The 17,992-nt window shown below is 38.6% G+C and overlaps 1 protein-coding gene across 1 annotated transcript; it reads right to left on the bottom strand.

The window, feature by feature from the left end:
* Window positions 1-352: 352 nt before the first annotated feature.
* Window positions 353-5,420, bottom strand: LOC133823007 (phosphate transporter PHO1 homolog 3-like). Its single transcript, XM_062255561.1, has 12 exons — window positions 4,605-5,420; window positions 4,133-4,505; window positions 3,989-4,037; window positions 3,805-3,876; window positions 3,579-3,708; window positions 3,322-3,451; window positions 2,979-3,237; window positions 2,759-2,863; window positions 2,481-2,675; window positions 2,090-2,371; window positions 1,854-1,990; window positions 353-648 (listed from the first exon to the last, which is right to left on the bottom strand). Exons 1-12 carry the CDS (start codon window positions 5,206-5,208, stop codon window positions 549-551), a joined length of 2,436 nt encoding a protein of 811 aa, XP_062111545.1. The 5' UTR covers window positions 5,209-5,420; the 3' UTR covers window positions 353-548.
* Between the last annotated feature and the right edge of the window lie 12,572 nt (window positions 5,421-17,992).

Genomic DNA, 17,992 nt, shown 5'->3' with positions numbered 1-17,992 from the left:
TTATTTATTGAATCACGTAAAAATCCTACTGTTCTTTTCTTATTTGCGAAATCTTTGTTTAGCGCTCTTCATATTTAAGTTGACGACAAACGCCGTCAACAATCATTGCTACAAAAATAATAATAGTGATAATAAATAAAACTAATACAATAAATAATATAGATTTTTTTTATCAATATACTAAATATTAGTATTTAGTGATGACCTAATAAAACCATCCTTATTTAGGTGGCAATGCGTGGAATACGGTTGTGAGTAGTGAATAAACCTCTAATTCAAAATTTCCCTTTCAAGGCTGGGATGATGCTGTCGTTCGTAGCATAACACTATTATTATGAGGTCAACACAAATATGATGCTTCAGGGCTTGTAAATACTCTTTTATTAAGAATGCTTAAAGATTTACATTTACAAGTGGAATAATAAAATGAAAGAATAGTAATAGGAGTTGCCGCTGTCCAAAAAGAAAAAGGAAGAAAATGAAAAAAAAAAAATTAAAGTAAAATGAAAGTGAAGTCATAATCTTAAGCTCCCATTTATAGAAATTCTCTACTCATCTCTGTCCTCATCTTCATCATAGTTGAATGGTAATGGCACTGATTTGAATGCCCGGTATTTGCCCACGTTGTTCAAATGCTCATTCTCCAATCTGATAACACAAACAAAACCCAGTTATTATGTTGTCTAATTATATATATGTTAATAGTAATGTTATCACTAGATTGATTTTAAGTGTGTAAATAATGAGAAATTATTAGTTTTAAGTTTTTTTTTTAATTTTAATGTAATATTTAATGGAATATATCTTTAAAAATAATTAAAAATAGATACTTATTAATTATAATAATATAAATTTAAATATTATAAATTATTATTATAATAATATTTAATATAAGACTATGTATTTAATAATTAAATTAATATAAATTTAAATATTATAAAATATAATTATTATAATAATATATAATATATAATCTTAATTTTTATTATTCATATAGAAAACATGTTCTTTTATTCACTTAATTACCTAAATATATATTGATACTAATTAACAATAAAAATTATAAATGCATTATATATAAATTTCGCGTGTATACAAATAGTATGACTGTATAAGAAATTAAAATAATATTTATCTTCTACTAATAATAAACAAATTTATTCTCCAATTATAAATATGTGATTTGAATAATATTATAAATGATTTATACAATAAATAAATAGTATAGTTTATGATCTAAAATATTATTATATATATATAGGATAGCACTTCGGTGCAGCTACCTTTTTGGTTGCACCGGTGCAGCCAAACCACATTTCATCACTCAAATATTTTTTTTTGCAAATTTTTGTATGACAGTGTACATTGTTTTCATTTAAGACATTCTGCAAATTTTCAAAAAATTCTGAATAGTTTACAGTGCCGAAAACAAGGTTCAAACAGTTGAACTTTACACGCGCATACAAAAAATAGACACGCATGCAACAACCTTGTTTTCGGTACCGTAAAAAATTCGGAATTTTTTGAATATTTGCAGATGTCTTAAATGACAACAATGTACATCGTCATAAAAAAAATTAGAAAAATCATTTTTATAAGTGTCGAAACAGTACATTGGCTGCACTGGTGCAGCCAAAATGGTGGTTGCACCGAAGTGCTATCCTATATATATATATGTTTATGATTAATGTTTGTTTTAATATGTTTATGTAATTTTTTTATATATATAATATTAATTATTTATTTAAAATTGATATGATAATCATAATAAACTTGTTGAATAATTTTTTTTAAATAAAACCAATCAATACATTACTTAGGTTATTCCTAGTATATATATTCTTTTAAATTACCTGAAGAAATTCCAAATGCCACGACGAAGGATCTCCAGCAAAGAAACAATGGCTATTAAGGTTTGTCTATGCAAAAAAGAGACCTGGAAATTCAGCACAGTTTGCAGCCAAGCAAATCTCAGCAACACGTTCATGCCCTGCATTTATCAAATAAGTAAAATCGATCAGTAACAGTAAATAAATGAAGGTTTTAGGATTAAAATTGTTAAGAGGTATTATATTTCGTTTTAACTTACAATTGCAACAAAATATACACTGTTGTGAGGGACTAAAAGCTTGTCCCTCAACCATCGATTCTTAGAGTAACGCTGAAGAAGGCCCCAGTCGATCACCAAGTCCCAATAAGTTGAAACAATGGCCGCCAAGATTGAGAACACCCAGGCCGCAACTTTCCAACTCAGCGAATTTTGGTTGAGACTAAGAGCTGTTCTGACACTTACTGCCACGATTGTCAAGAAGTACTTAATACCATTGTAACCTTGCATTGGGTCCTTCTCTTCGTACAAACGACGAAGGCACTGAAGAAAAATGAACAAAAGACTAATGTTTAGTACAATATCATAATATTAACAATTTGAAGAGAGAAATCAATATTCAATTAAGAAATTTAATAAAGGAAAAGCTTACCTGAAGGAGACGAGACATGTATGGGACAGCAGCAACAAGATAAAAAAAAACTTCGTATACAGGGTTAGCTTTGCAAGTGGTTTGTCTAAGTTTGTAGTCACCCCAACCGTAGTAGCAAATGTAGAATAGGATACTTCTCAAAGCTTGAACCTGGCTCGTTAACTGATCAGCCAAGAAGAAATCTGGGAGTGTTACCTGTATAACAGAACAAAGTTTACACATAAGTAACTTTCTTTAGTCTTACAGCAAAAAAAGTCTGATACACTAAATATTCTTACTTTATAGAGAGGAGCAGCGAGGCCGTGAAACAAGCAGGTGAGGAAAAAGTATCGACTTGAGCGATAGACGATGTTCAAAGGGCATATCATAATCACAGTAACAGACTGCGAAAAAATAGTGTATTTCAGAACTATGATTTATATATATACATATATATATATATATATATGTTATGAAGCTGAGATGTGTTAGTTGAATTGTAATGAAATTAACGCTTACCACAAGCAACAGGAGTGGGAGAAGCTCAGTTAAAGCTTTGTAATCTCGTGTTTTTGGGTCAGTTTCCATGTCAAGATTCGAAAGAACACAGCCGAGTGCTAAAGCAGACAAAATGAAGGCGGGAAGCAGAACTTCTCTGTAGCCCAATTCTGTTCCTTGTTTGAACCCAAAGATGAAGGAGTAGTTGACTCTGTATTTCCTCCAAAAGAACACATTCGCAGCATACATAACCATGTGGAACACAATAAACGCAAAAAATCTGCAGTACAAAACGTTTCAATAATTAAGTGATTTTTAATAGATTTTTGGCTACTTGAAAAATTAATCCATGAGTTAAACTTACATGTATAAGGGAAACATGATTTCCATGTACTGAAGTCTCCCTTGCTCGTGATTCCGATCCATGATTTTGCGAGAACGAACGATCCAAATAAGGGCTAATATGAGAGCAACAGTGCAGCCAGAAAAGAAACCTATGAAAAATTGTCCACAAAATATAATTAGCATATCTATAAAGAAAGAAAACTATAACTAAAAAAGGGTTCAATTGACTATACAAAGGTCTGAATTACTAGATAAACAACCGTATAGAAGTCCTACCAGTCGAAAATGTTATTCTATGCGTTTCTCTTTTTGCTTTTGGCCTTAAGATGGACATGCCTTTACTGCGGTTTGCATTGGAGAAATGCTTGATATATGTAGCTTCAACCCTCTCCATAAGCTTAGTAACCTGTGCATAGAGGTACTATTAGATGTGGAAAACTAATAACAAATTGCAGATAGATTAAACTCAATATTAGAGCGGTGACTTAATGATAATTCTCACCTCATCAGAGCTGCCAAGGTAGGACTTGTCCACCATTTTCATGTAAGCTTTTGATGCATCTCTTGAAGTAATCTTTTAAAGTGAGACAATCCAAAATATAAGTAATAAGCTAAAGTAAACAAATATTTTGGCTCAACCTATGGATATTAAAAACGCGTTTATTATTCTTGATAAAGCAAATTACCTTATCATACTTCTTCATGATCTTTGAGAATGCCAAGGTATTCAAGAAACTGAGAAATTCATAGCAAAATGGTTAGCCAGAGAATTCAAGAAAAGACACTAACATAATCCAGGAAAGACAAGTATCAAAGCTATCTCTTTTTACCTATAGCTCTTTAGAAGCCTCAGCTTCTGGTAAAACTCAACGAAAGCTTTCTTAAGTTGCTCTTCAACTTTTCTAAGATTTTGCCTGTTGAAAGTCAGCTCTGTCTGCTTAGGAACCTTGAGAACGCCTTTAATGGTGGAACGAGGAGTCTCCTGTGTTTGATTCATTGTCACACGATCTAGAATTTCCAATGGAGCTGGTCTAGTTCTCCTGACATTACTTGGTGTCTGAGCTTCCACTCTTTTGTTCACAATGTTTACATTCTTCTTCTCTTTCTCGTCTTTATTATCATCATCGCCACTCAATTCATCAGATTGCTCCTCAGGGTTGTTTGATCCTCCCTCTTCGATTGCGTCCATGAAATTAACTCTTCCTGTTACACCACAACGAAAGAGGGAAAATCAATTATAATAATTTGAAATACAAATAACTAGTGTTGGCTACCTCTGATATCATAAATATGCAAACTTACTGCTAGCTCGAATATTTCTAGGAGTGGAGGCCGCCAAAGCAGCAGTTGAAGCTGCAATATCAGAAGCCAGACGAGTCATCTCCACAGATCTGTCGAACCAGCCTGTGGGATTCTCAACTTTAATTCGAAAAGCGATCAAAGCATCCATTTGCTTGTTGAGCATAGAAGCTTCTTTCATCACCTCTTCCACTTTGGACTTGAAGAACTTGTCCACTTTGTTGAACTCCTCGTCCAGCCTCCGGAAGTATACCAGCTCGTACTCTCCTCCTTCCTCAGCTGCCATGAGAAAGGTAGTATGGTAACCATGGGAGCCATCTTCTCTGGTGGAGTTGATGAGAATGGCTTGGCTTTCGATGTCGTCGCCAGGGCCGGTGGCAGAAGATGGCGAGTGCCGGCGCGTGCTGAACTGTCTGTTGATGAGACCACTAAAAGCTCTGTAAAGGGTCGGTCTCCGATTTAGCCCCGTCGGTATGGCTGCCGGTGGCCTATTTTTGTGCTTCATATTTTGGATATCTTTCAAAAGGGTTTTCAGAAAATTATAGTTCATGTATGCTTCTTGCCATTCCGGCACCATTTGGCTCGAAAATTCCTTCCCGAACTTCATATTGACGCTTGTTAAGAAGTATTAAATATATATATATATAATATAATATAACAACGCCCTTTGTAGATTAGCACAACTCTTGCAAGAAAATGAACCCTTTGGTATCTGGTCAGCGGTACTTACTACTTATTGGATGGATCGTTTCCTTGCAGAAAGAAACATAAAAGAGAATGTTATAACTAAAATGAAAACAACCGAGATATGTTCCTGGTTTAAATGAAGGCTGCCTTTATATACACGTGCATGTGTTTATGAGAAAAGAGGGTCCGAGTCTCGGTAGTTTTCTTTTCGTAGAAATTTCAACCAAGTTGGGCAAATAAAGGAGCGTTGAAAGTTTTCATGAAGAACCAGCCATAGAACTTAACTCAGTCAAACTGATTGATATATGTATATAGTATTCTCTTAAAAAGTCATTTATATCAATAAGTATTATTAAAATAGTGTGTTAATCTGATTGGTTATATGCATACCAATTAAAACATACTTTACTTCGTCAAAAAGTTCCTTTGTCCTGTATTATTTCTCGTCCCTGGTTTTTTTTTGGTCAATAAACGGCAAGCCACCGTTAGAAGAGTAAGTAAATTGGTAATAAAATATAAATGAGATGGCGAAATATAAGTGGCTGGACAAACAAAGTGTCAGAAAAATGAGAAAGATCATCCGGATACTCCAAAAAGAGAGACCGATGGAATTCCAAACCTTCTTTGTCTCTCACCCTCCTTTCAAGACTTGTTAAACAAACAAACAAGTTCATTAGGAATCTCTCACCCTCCTTTCAAGACTTGTTAAACAAACAAACAAGTTCATTAGGAAGCGCACCAGCTCTGCGAAAATAAAATAAAAAAGAGATCCAAATTTAGAGTTTGATTGGCTCCTCACTAAAAAAAAGTTATTTTTTATTTTTAAATACTAAAATCAATTTTTTGAAAAGGTTAATAAAAATTAAAAAGTGTTTTTTTTTTAAAAGAAGATAGCCTCATAGAACACCACCTCCCGAGCAAAACACTCAAAGAAGGGGCTGATGCTAAGGGATTCATTAATCAATGGCATCCACCATAATAATGTGTCGAATACAAACGGGATAACCCGACCACCAAACAGTATTAGTTGCAGCAGTCAAGGCATATTTAGCTAGAGAATAAGCTACAACATTAACTGTCCTAGAACAATGCAGAAAAATTACATCATTGAAAACAGTACAAGCATCAATAACATCTTTTAGAACTAATTCCAGAGAGGAATCCAGGTCCACGCAATTATTAAGCTTGAGAACAACATTCCTTCAATCAGATTCAAATTGGATGTTGACTAAGCCGAACTAGTGGCAATGGAAAATAGCTTGACGAAGTGCCATGGCTTCAGCAGTCTCGGGATCAAAACAACCAGACACTTTCCAAGACGTTGAGCCAAGCACCTCTCTCATAGCATTACGAATGGGCGCGTCCGTGTTTGTTTTGTAGAACCCCGCAGGAGGACGAAGCCAAGACGAAACAAAATAGGGAGATGTTTCAGCACTAGGAAATGGCAAGGAAACACTACCACCCCTGTTTCCCGTTTGATAAGCACCTAAAAAATCAGCTGCCCACTCCTCCACTAATAGATGAAACGCACTCTTTGAGTCATTGCCAAACTCCCACAGCCAAATCAGCTTTTCATTCCAGATAAATCCCATTACAAAAACAGAGTTCTATTTATATTCAGCAAGCAAAAGAAATAAAGCTAACAGAAATTGGTTACAATTCTTCACTCTTCCCTCAATGTCCTAAGTGCCCAACGAAGCCCTTAAGCCACCGAGGCCTCACGCGCACCCTGTTGCTACGCGCTTCATTCTTTTCTTCTGTGTTGTTGATTCCCTCTTCTTCTTCTTTGTTGCAGCTGCTTCCTTCACGAGTAGTTGTTTCTTCTGCTTCTTGGGCCGAGTGGTCCATCCATCCTCTTATGCTGTCTTGGATCAAGCTTGAATCCAGTTCTATTGGGCCTGTGTCCTGGGCCTTGCTAATACTACTCCCCTCCACCAAAATAACCTTGTCAAGGTTGGGCAGGTTGTACATCTTAACAAATGTGTCGAAGTCTTCCTATGTGGCATCCTCATATGAACTCAGGGACCATTGTACTAATACCTGTCGTGTAGCTTTGTTGTTTCTAGTCTGAATCCAAGTAGCTAAGAAAGCCATAGGAGTCATTACTGGTTTATTGGCAATACTCAATTCTGGAAGTGGGTAGCAGCTGGTTGGAGGGGCTCCATGATACGGTTTCAGCAAGGAAACGTGGAAAGTTGGGTGAATTCGACTACCCTTTTGCAGGTTAAGAGTATAAGCTACTGGTCCAGCTCGAGCAATGACTTCAAAAGGTCCAAAATACCGTCAGAATAGCTTCGAATTGAGGCGGTGTGCCACTGTAGTTTGTCTGTACAGTTGCAGCTTCACTAACACCAAGTCCCCAAACTGAAACTGAATGTCTTTCCTCTTCTTATTAGCTTGTTGTTGCATCCTATTATGTGCTTGTAGCAAGTGGTCCTTTAATTGTTGCACAATTGCATCTCTTGAGAGTAAATCTTCCTCAACATCTTGAATTGAAGTAGTGCCTCTAGTATAGGACGGTATAGAGGGTGGAGGTTTGCCATAAACAGCTTGGAAAGGGGTCATCCCACTGGCGGAGTGAAAACTGGTGTTGTAATGATACTCTGCCCACGTTAAATACTTACTCCATTGCTTCGGATTTTCAGCAGTGAAGGCTTGAAGATATTGCTCTAAGTACCGATTTGTGACTTCTGTTTGGCCATCTGTTTGAGGGTGATATGCTGAGCTCATCTTCAAAGTGGTTCCCATTAGTTCAAATAACTTCTTCCAAAAAGCACTAGTAAAAGTCGGGTCTCTGTCTAACACAATTGTCTGAGGCATGTTGTGTAATCTTATCACCATATTAGAGAAAAGCTCGGCCACTTTGGTAGCTATATAGTTGTTCGGAAGTGCGCCAAAATGAGCATATTTAGTGAAGCGATCAATCACTACAAAAATATTTGTCACACCATACGACTTTGGTAAGCCAACAATGAAATCCATGGCCAAATCTTCCCAAACAGGAATCTCTAATGGTTGTAGTAAACCATATGGGGTTGTTGGAGAGTACTTCACCATTTGACATGTAAGGCAAGCTTGTACATAGTTGCGCACTTCTTGACACATTCCCTGCCAGAAAAAATTGGCCCCTAAGCGCAAAAAGGTGTGTTCCGACCCAGCATGTCCTCCCATCGGAGAAGCATGCAATTCTCTCAACAACTGTTGCTTCAAATTGGAATGCTTGCTTACCATTAGTCGCTGCCTAAAATACAACAAGCCATCCCTGACAGAATACAGAGATGTATCTAACTTTCCCTGTTGCAATTGGACATGGAGTATCCTTAACTCGGGACAAGTAATGTTTTCTTGGCGTAATTCTTCCAAAAAATCAAAGCTGCCAGTACTCATCGCTAGCGAAAGTGTGGAGATAGGTGTTTTATATTGTCTAGAGAGTACATATGCGGCTGAGTTTTGTTTGCCAACCTTGTATTCAATGGAAAATTGAAAACCCAGCAATTTCTGAAGGAAATGTTGTTGTTCGGGTGTTTGGATGACTTGAGTTAACAAAACTCGGAGGTTCTTGTGATCTGTTCGAATTACAAAATGACGCCCCAACAAATATTGACGCCACATGTTTATTGCCTTTACTATAGCTCGCATCTCCCTGGTATAGGCAGAGGCACCGATGAATCAAGGTCCCATTTTCTTGCTGAAAAAAGTGAGGGGGTGCCCTTCTTGCATTAATACTCCCCCAGTGCCCACGTTTGATGCATATGTTTCCACTACAAAGTCCTTTGAGAAGTCAGGTAATCGTAGAACCGGGGTGACTATCATGGCGCTCTTAAGTGTCTCAAATGCAGTTGTTGCCTCTGTACTCCACTCGAAATTATCTTTTTGTAACAACTCAGTTAGAGGGGACATAATAGCTGCGTAGTGAGCTACAAATCTTCTATAATAGCTCGTAAGTCCGAGAAATCCTCGTAGCTACTTTAGAGTTGAGGTATAGGCCATTCCACCATAGCCTTAATCTTAGAAGGGTCAGCTCTCACTCCTTGTGAGGAGACCAAGTGGCCCAAGTACTCAATGGTATGTTGAAAGAATTGACACTTGCTAGCCTTAGCATAAAAATGATGTCCTCGCAGCAGCTATAATACCAAGTCTAGATGGTGAATATGCTCCTCCTCATTCTAACTATATACCAATATATTGTAAAAAAAAACTGTAACAAATTGACAAAAGAATGGTCGAAAGAGTTGATTCATTGTAGCTCGAAAAGTCGAAGGAGCATTAGTGAGCCCAAAGGGCATTACCACAAACTCATAGTGGCCTTTGTTGCGATAATTTTGCTATGCAAGTGCACACAGTCGCAAACTTGTAATAAAATGGTAAAACCAAGTATCGTCCTCAAGGACTGAATTATCAATTACCAGTCAATTAATCTCTTGTTCTATTCGATGAATTAAAATTTCTTGATTTTTTTTTTGTAAAATACAGCAAAAGAATCGATAGAGTGCAGAAATAATAATCGACAATTAAATAGAATAATAACTAATAGTAAAAAAAACTCGTAATTCAATCACTGAGAAACAATTAGGATATTCAATCTCATCAACTATCCTTCCTATTATTCCCTAATGCCAAGTATGAATTCTTCTTATTTTAACCTAATTCAATTAACAAGTTGAGACAGCAGCCTATAATCATTATATGAATTATAAACTCAACCTAGGTGACAATTTCCTATATTTCTATGGTAAATTGAACCACAAAGGTAGCATTAAATTCCACAACTTAATAACAGTTACACAATTAATTCAGATACTTTCGTTCTAAATTAGAATTATGTCCAATATAACCACAGCATAATTAAATCTCACTTTTCAGATTTTGACTTAAAAACATATATATATATATATATGACTAAAGATGGCCAATCAATAATCAATCTATAAGAACATGTTATAAGGAATTGAAGAAGATTGGAAAAGAGGAAATTAAAATTGCATTAGGTCATAATAGAAATTCAAGTGATTCAATTGAACATCCTAAACAGAAAATTAGTTCATAGTCATAGTGCTAATCACAACAGAATTTAAAGATAACATCAAGAAGAAAAACATGTAAAAATACTCTAAGCTTGAGCCTTCAACACCAGAACTCCTCCCTTCGTCCGTACCCCTCTCTCTCTTCTTTTTCGTCCTTTAAAACCTAGGATTTTTTAGATTTTAGAGAGGCGGGCCGCGGCTCTACATACACTATGCCGCGGCCCGTGTCAAAATTTCTGGGCAGACTATCCTTTCAATGCCGCGGCTCTCTGAAGCCATGCCGCGGCCCGCATCATTGTCTTCTGGGCAGAATGCCCATCCATGCCGCGGCTCTACCTAGCCATGCCGCGGCCCGAAGATGTCCTCAAAAACCATGCTTCTGTTTCTCCCCCTAGCCGCGGCCCTACATTGATCATGCCGTGGCTCTTAAGGAATTCTTCAATTCTTCAAGTTTTCATCCCAAAATTTCACCAACACTTCCAAATGGTATTGAGAACCATTCTTGATCAAAATATGATGAAAAACTCGATTATTTCTTCCCTTTCTTTGGCATTTCCTTCCACATGCTCAATTCTTCCTGATATTCACAAAAACAACCAAACAAAGCGTAAACCCGCACTAAAACAAGGAAAAACAAAATAAAAGACTACTAAAAACATCACCAAGACATCATAAAAACTAGACTCATCAGCCTTCATGAATTCGAAATGCAGTTTTATGTACATCCCTGTGATCCATTCAGATTTGATGGTATCCTGCCCAAAGGTCCAGTTTGGAGAAGACCGTTGCATTACCCAACTCATCTAGCAGCTCATCGATAGTGGGAATAGGAAATCGATCTTTGACAATAATCCGGTTAAGCGCCCTATAATCAACACAAAATTGCCACGTCCCATATTTCTTTTTAACTAACAAAACCAGTGATGAATATGGGCTAGTACTTGGTCGAATGAATCCCAAAGCTAGCATCTCCTTCACTAATTGCTCAATGATATCTTTTTGGAAGTACGGATACCTGTAGGGTCGTACATTGACTGGTGCTGCCCCTAGTTGTAAAAAAATTTGATGATCGGTACCACGACGCAGGGGTAATTGTTTTGGTTCTGTAAAAACATTGAAAAACTCAGCGAGAAGACTCTTCCCTTGAGTAGGAAAATGAGCTTCTAAAGTGGCCAATTCCGGACTGAGTGTGTTGGAATCTTCCCAGACAGCGGACAGCTTGTATAATCCTTTGAACTCTCCTTCTCTTAAAAGAGCATGAAATTGTGTAAAAGATAATTGATGAGCAGCTACCTCTATCGAGCCCGCTAGCTTTACTATGCTTCCCTTCCATGTATATTCCAGTGTTAGAGCCTTATGGTCATAAACACATGGTCCAAACGTTTGAAGCCGCTGCATACCGAAGACCACATCCAACCCACATATCGGCAGAATATACAAATCAACCACAAAACTATGGCCCTGTAAGACCAACTCCACCCCTTTACAGATTTTCGAGCAGAGCAAGAAGTTTCCATTATCCATATATACCTTGAACCTTTTTGTATCTTCGCAGACCAATTTCAATTGAGTTGTCAGAGCCTCTTGAATGAAATTATTGTTGCTGCATGTATCGATGAGGACTTCCAATGATTCGGACCCATGTTTCGCCATGATTTGAAATATTTGCGGGTTCATTGAATTTGAAAGGGAATTGAGGCTAACTTCCTCTTCTGCTCCTTCCTCCAACTCTTGAGATTCACTATCCTTATAAGGATCACAGTCCTCATCATCATTACCACACAAAATCAACATCCTGTTCTTGCACTTGTCGCCAAAGTTAAACTTCTCATCATAAGTAAAACAAAGGCCCTTATCTCTTCGGTCCTTTAATTCAGCTGGAGACAATTTCTTAATCGGAAAAGTATGCATAATCGATGATGAAATGTTGTTACCTGTGGAAGACACGGGTCCCTGTTTCAGAGGTGGTGGTGGAAAGGAACCAGCTCCTTGAATCGAGTGTGGTGTGCGAGAAGACCAGCCTGAACGGTTGTCTCCAAACTAATTCCGAGATGCTAAATCGTCATGTCGATCTTCGAATAATTGTGCCTTATCCATAGCATCAACAAGGTCTGATGGTTTCATCATGAGAAGTTCCCTATGAATCTCCAATTTGAGTCCCCATATGAAGAAATTGAGGAACATTGCCTCTAAAACACCTGTGATACGGGGCATGAGAGCTTCAAATTCAAACTCCTTGGATGAGTTTAGAGATACGCCCCAGTGGATCGTCATAGATTGAAGTTCCAAAACGCAGCTGCAATGCTTTCAGAAAAGAGTCCCAATCTGAGAATGACCCACCCTTCTCCATCCATTGAAACCAAGTTGATGGTGCTCCATCCAAATGGAAGGCAACCACAGAAAGTCGCATTGTCGGGTCAATGTTATGAAGATCAAAGAACTTGTTGATCTTGTAAACCCAATCATCCACATTAGAGCCATCAAACCTCAGAACCTTAACTCGTAGAGATTTGAGAACGGAATTCAGATATCTATTATCGGTCTCGGTACGGACCGTCATCCTCCCGAGCAGCCAGAGTCGCGCACAATACTTCCTTCCTTGGCAGTAGCCGGTGACGATGGTTGAGACACCTGTGCGAGTTTCTCTCCCGTCTTCGTCATGTGCTGCTCCAAAAGAAACTTGAAATTCTCCATTTGAGACTCAGAACGCTACTCCCATTTGAGGTCCAAAGCCTACAAAAGAGCTGCAATCTCGTCGTTCTTCATGGTAAAGAAAAATCAATGAAAGCACCAATGATAGATGAAACGCACTCTTTGAGTCAGTGCCAAACTCCCACAGCCAAATATGCTTTTCATTCTAGATAAATCCCATTACAAAACACAGAGTTCTATTTATATTCAGCAAGCAAAAGAAATAATGCTAACAGAAATGGGTTACAATTCTTCACTCTTCCCTCAACGTCCCAAGTGCCCAACGAAGTCCTGAAGCCACCGAGGCCTCACGCGCACCCTGTTGCTACGCGCTTCATTCTTCTCTTCTGTGTTGTTGATTCCCTTTTCTTCTTCTTTGTTGCAGTTTCTTCCTTCACGAGTAGTTGTTTCTTTTGCTACTTGGGCCGAGTGGTCCATCCATCCTCTTATGCTGTCTTGGATCAAGCTTGAATCCAGTTCTATTGGGCATGTGTCCTGGGCCTTGCTAACATCCACCAACTCTGGAGACAAACTTATTTTGTCATGAATCATCTTATTCTGCCTAAACCAAATCCTTAACAAAGAAACCCAGATTGATTCAGTTTCTTTAGAAGAAAGGTTTGAAATAAAGTAAAGCACGAAACCATTGAAGTCAGAGCACAGTACATTCGGGTCTCCCAAAGAAAAACCACACAAATTCTGAATTGGAGCTAAAGATGAGCAACCCCAAACAACATGGTGGGTAGTTTCCACTTCTACCATACACAAATTCATATACGATCATTATGGAGCCCATATTATTTTAGATTGACCATAGTAGGAATCCAATTTAAAGAGGCCTTCCAAGAAAACAGTTTTACCTTAGGAGGAAGGTTCAAGCTCAAATTTTATTCCACCAACTTGAGACACCGTTAGATGATGACGCTTGTCCCAATCCCAAATGTCGAACAGCCATCCAGTACCCACTCCTGATTGAGTAAGAACCAGATTTTTCATGGCCCCAAATTAATTTATCACACTAGTCACGAGAAGACCATGGAATGGAAATGATGGTAGTGGCCTCCTCATGATTAAAAACTCATTGAATTAGGTCCCCATTCCACTCACCATTCTCCAATCTTAGAGAGGACACCACCGCCTCATTATTAAGCACTTGAGGAGACAAGACCAAATTAATATTTTTTTAGGGACCCACTTATCCTTATAAATTGAGAAGTCGTGGCCATTCCCCACCCTCCAGATAGCGCCATCATCGAACAATTCCTTCCCCCATAAAATGTTCTTCCAAACAAAGGATCCCTTCTTCTTTGAAGAAACTTGGCTAAAACTTTTATTATAATGATAAAGACCTTTGACCACCTTGGCCGAAAGAGAAGATAGATAATTATATAGGCAACAGACTTTCTTAGCGAGGAGAGCTTTGTTAAAAAGATGGGGATTTCTGAAACCCATTCCACCATCTTTCTTATGCTCTCAGAGTCGTTCCCAAGAGCACCAATGAATTTTCCTCTTGACCTCATTTCTGCCCCACCAAAATCTAGAGCATCTCTAATAAAATCCATGAGAAGTTTGAACAAGTTCATCATGCATGTCGGTATAGATTGAATGACTGCTTTTATCAACACTTCTCTAACAACCATAGAGAATAATTCAAATTTCCAACCATTAAGTTCTTTCACAGAAAGAATTGAACAAACCTTTTTTTCTTAGGCCATCAAAACAAAGGAGCACAAATACTTCTCATGACATTCCACTCCCACAACCCCAAGCAAAGCAATAAAACTGAATTGTCAAAATTAACTAGCTGCCCAGAGGCCTTCCCATACCAAGACAAAAGTTGTTTAAATCGATGACAATGATCATTAGAAGCCTTCAGAAAAAGTAGACTGTCGTCGACAAAAAGTAAGTGGGAGACAGTCGGCCTCTGTCTCCCACAAGGGAAGCCTTGTAACACATTATGAGTACTATCTCTATTCACCATAGCTGACAACCCTTCAACACATAGAAGGAAAAGGTAAGGAGATAAGGGATCACCCTGACGAAGACCACGCTCGAGAATAATTTAACCATGGACAAGCCCATTAATCAACACCGATATTCCAGGGTAGAGATATAGTAAAAAAATTTCGTGACCCAATCAGAATGGATCCCATTTTTTCCATGATTGATGTAACGCCCCACGTCACTATGGCTATTTCCTAGAATGCCAACTGGCCCTACAAGCCAATACGAGTCTTTCCAGCGTGCTTCGTCCTCACTCGTACGCTTCCTGAGAAAACTTCCCAAGAGGTGAAGCATGCTGAACTTTGGAATTCTCAAGTGATGGGCTACTGAAAAGAAGATGCATCTTGTTGGTATATGTAGTACCCATCAATCAATTTTAGTCCTCTTCAACTGTGTAGTCCCATACCTACACAATCTTAGAATCATCACACTTGACCTTCCCCAGGCGATGTTGGATTGCACAACATTTACCCAGTCTTTCCCCCTGCGGGTCTCAGGATTCTGACTGTCACAATCACCCTTTCTTAGGGGTCCGACATCCCCGTTGGCAACACTTCTGGCTAAGTCAAGGCTCAGATACATTTGCAATGCCCCACATCACTATGGCTGCTTCCTGGAATGACGACTGACCCTACAAACCAACACGAGTCTTTCCAGCGTGCTTTGTCCTCACTCTCACGCTTCCTAGGAAAACTTCCCAGGAGGTCACCCATCACGAGACTACTCCAGGTTAAGCACACTTAACTTTGGAGTTCTCAAGTGATGGGCTAACGAAAATTAGATGCATCTTGCTGGCATAGGTAGTACCCATCAATCATTTTAAGCCTTCTTCAACTGTGTAGTCCCATACCTACACAATCTTAGAATCATCACACTTGACCTTCCCTTGGCGATGTGGGAATGCACAGCATTTACCCGGTCTTTCCCCCTGCGGATCACAGGATTCTGACTGTCACAATTGCACACAAGAAGGATCACTCATCTCTATTGTATGCTTTCGACATATCCAGCTTGAGAGCCATATAACCTACATCACCTTCTCTTTTCTTCTTCAAAGAATTTAAACATTTGAAACTAATGAGACCATTATTAGTAATAATGCGACCATGTAAGAATGCTTTCTGCTCCTTAGATATTACATCTCCCAAGACCTCGCACATCCTACTTGTCATAGCTTTTGTAACAATCTTATAATTAACGTTGCAAAGGCTAATGGGACGAAAATCAAACGCCAGAGAAGGGTTATCTACTTTTGGAATGAGACAAATGAGAGTGAGATTAATAACTTTTAAACTCGAATGACCATTCAAAAATCAAGCACAACCATCGTCACATCTGCCCCAACTTTGTGCCAATATTTTTTGGTAAAACCCTGCATTCATACCATCTTCCCTCAGGATCTTGGAGAGATCCATTTGAAACAAAGAACATCTAATATCTTCATTGAAAAAAGTCCTTGTCAAATTGGCATTCATAGTAGGTGAAACCTTGCATGAGACAGAAGCCAACACACGCTCCAACTCTTCTTTAGAAGGATGCCCAAAGGTAAAAATATTAGAGAAATAATTACAAAAAATTTGAGTTATGCCCGTAGGTTCCTCAACTTCCAAACCGTTCTGATCAACAATTCACTCAATTCAATTTTTTGCTTTGCGGTTTGACAAACACTTTTGAAAGTAAGTAGAATTTTTATCGCCAAGCTTTAAAGGACTATTCTTAGCACAAGTCGCTCACTATTGCTCCTCTTTTTCATACAACACATCCAATTCCTCTTCAATTTTTATAAGCTCAACAGAACTATTTTGAGATAGGTTAGCATCTATTGACAGTGAGAATTCATCGACGATGTTAGGTCAAAAAACTCAAAGCTTGGCAAGAAAATAACTTAGAAAGACGTAGAATGGACTTGAGGAAAAACAAGTGAAGAACAACAATGGAGTAAAAACTTGTATATTGGTTAATAGCCTGAGTATACAATGAATTTTCCAACCCGTTAGTCTAAGGAGTGAAGGTCTATTTATAGCTAGGCTCTAATGACCCCTGATACATGGTGGCCCCTGACAAAATAGTACACTCGTACACTGTCGGGTAGTTGCACAGGCCGTGGTGGAGTAGAGAGTTGTGGTGTTGAGTGTTGGTACATGGTCAGAGGTATACAGATCATTCTACCACTTCTCATAATAATTCGTTCCACCACTACTTGTCAGATACAGATTTCAGAATCATACCTTTGCCTCCCTCAGGTTCGTACACCCCGTACTTGTTCACGTGCCACGTAATTGATGGTCCTTCTCATATTTTGCTAAGTTTGGGACACCTTTACTAGTTCTCCTCGTATACTCGGGAGGCTTTAGACGTTACATTTTTTTAGGAGCTACAATAAGGATATGCCTCGCTAGTGGCACCTACTTGAGGGGGATAAGTAAGGCACATATAGTACATGAAGAGGCAATGAAGCCCTCGCTATGTGAGGCTCTCATCCGTGCCCTGGCATTAGGCCAACAAGGCCCTCGCATGGTCTCGCACACAAGCAAAGTGTCCTCGGCACATGGCCCATGCATGAGCGGCGTCACCGCATCTGGAGCAAGCCAAGCCTGGCCTTGCTATGCGAGGCCCTCCCTCGTTATTTGAGGATCTCTTTCGTGCCTGGGCATTAGGGCAACATGGCCCTTACATGGTCTCGCGCACGGGTGAAGTGTCTTCTTTAGGGTCTTCCATAAGAAATCTTTTTATACTCATGTCTAACTTTGTGGTTCGGCGTGGAGTGCTTTGAGGGACGATTTCCCATATTTAGAGTGATTATCTAGGAGCTTTGGATGCGAGTTGCGGTCTTTACTTGGTGTGTAATTTTGACATCCACATTCTCAATAATAGATAAATCTTTTAGCTTTTTGTTGATAACTTTCTTGTGTCTCTTGTGAACTTTCTTATTCCATTTATTGAGCTTAGAAGTCACGACCCCAACATTATTGGTGATATTTGTCA

Source organism: Humulus lupulus, chromosome 3 (genome assembly GCF_963169125.1).
Source record: "Humulus lupulus chromosome 3, drHumLupu1.1, whole genome shotgun sequence".
In the NCBI taxonomy this organism is placed as follows: Eukaryota; Viridiplantae; Streptophyta; class Magnoliopsida; order Rosales; family Cannabaceae; genus Humulus; species Humulus lupulus.
Note: the sequence above shows the minus strand (reverse complement) of the source record. Positions and strands in the feature narration are given on the sequence as shown.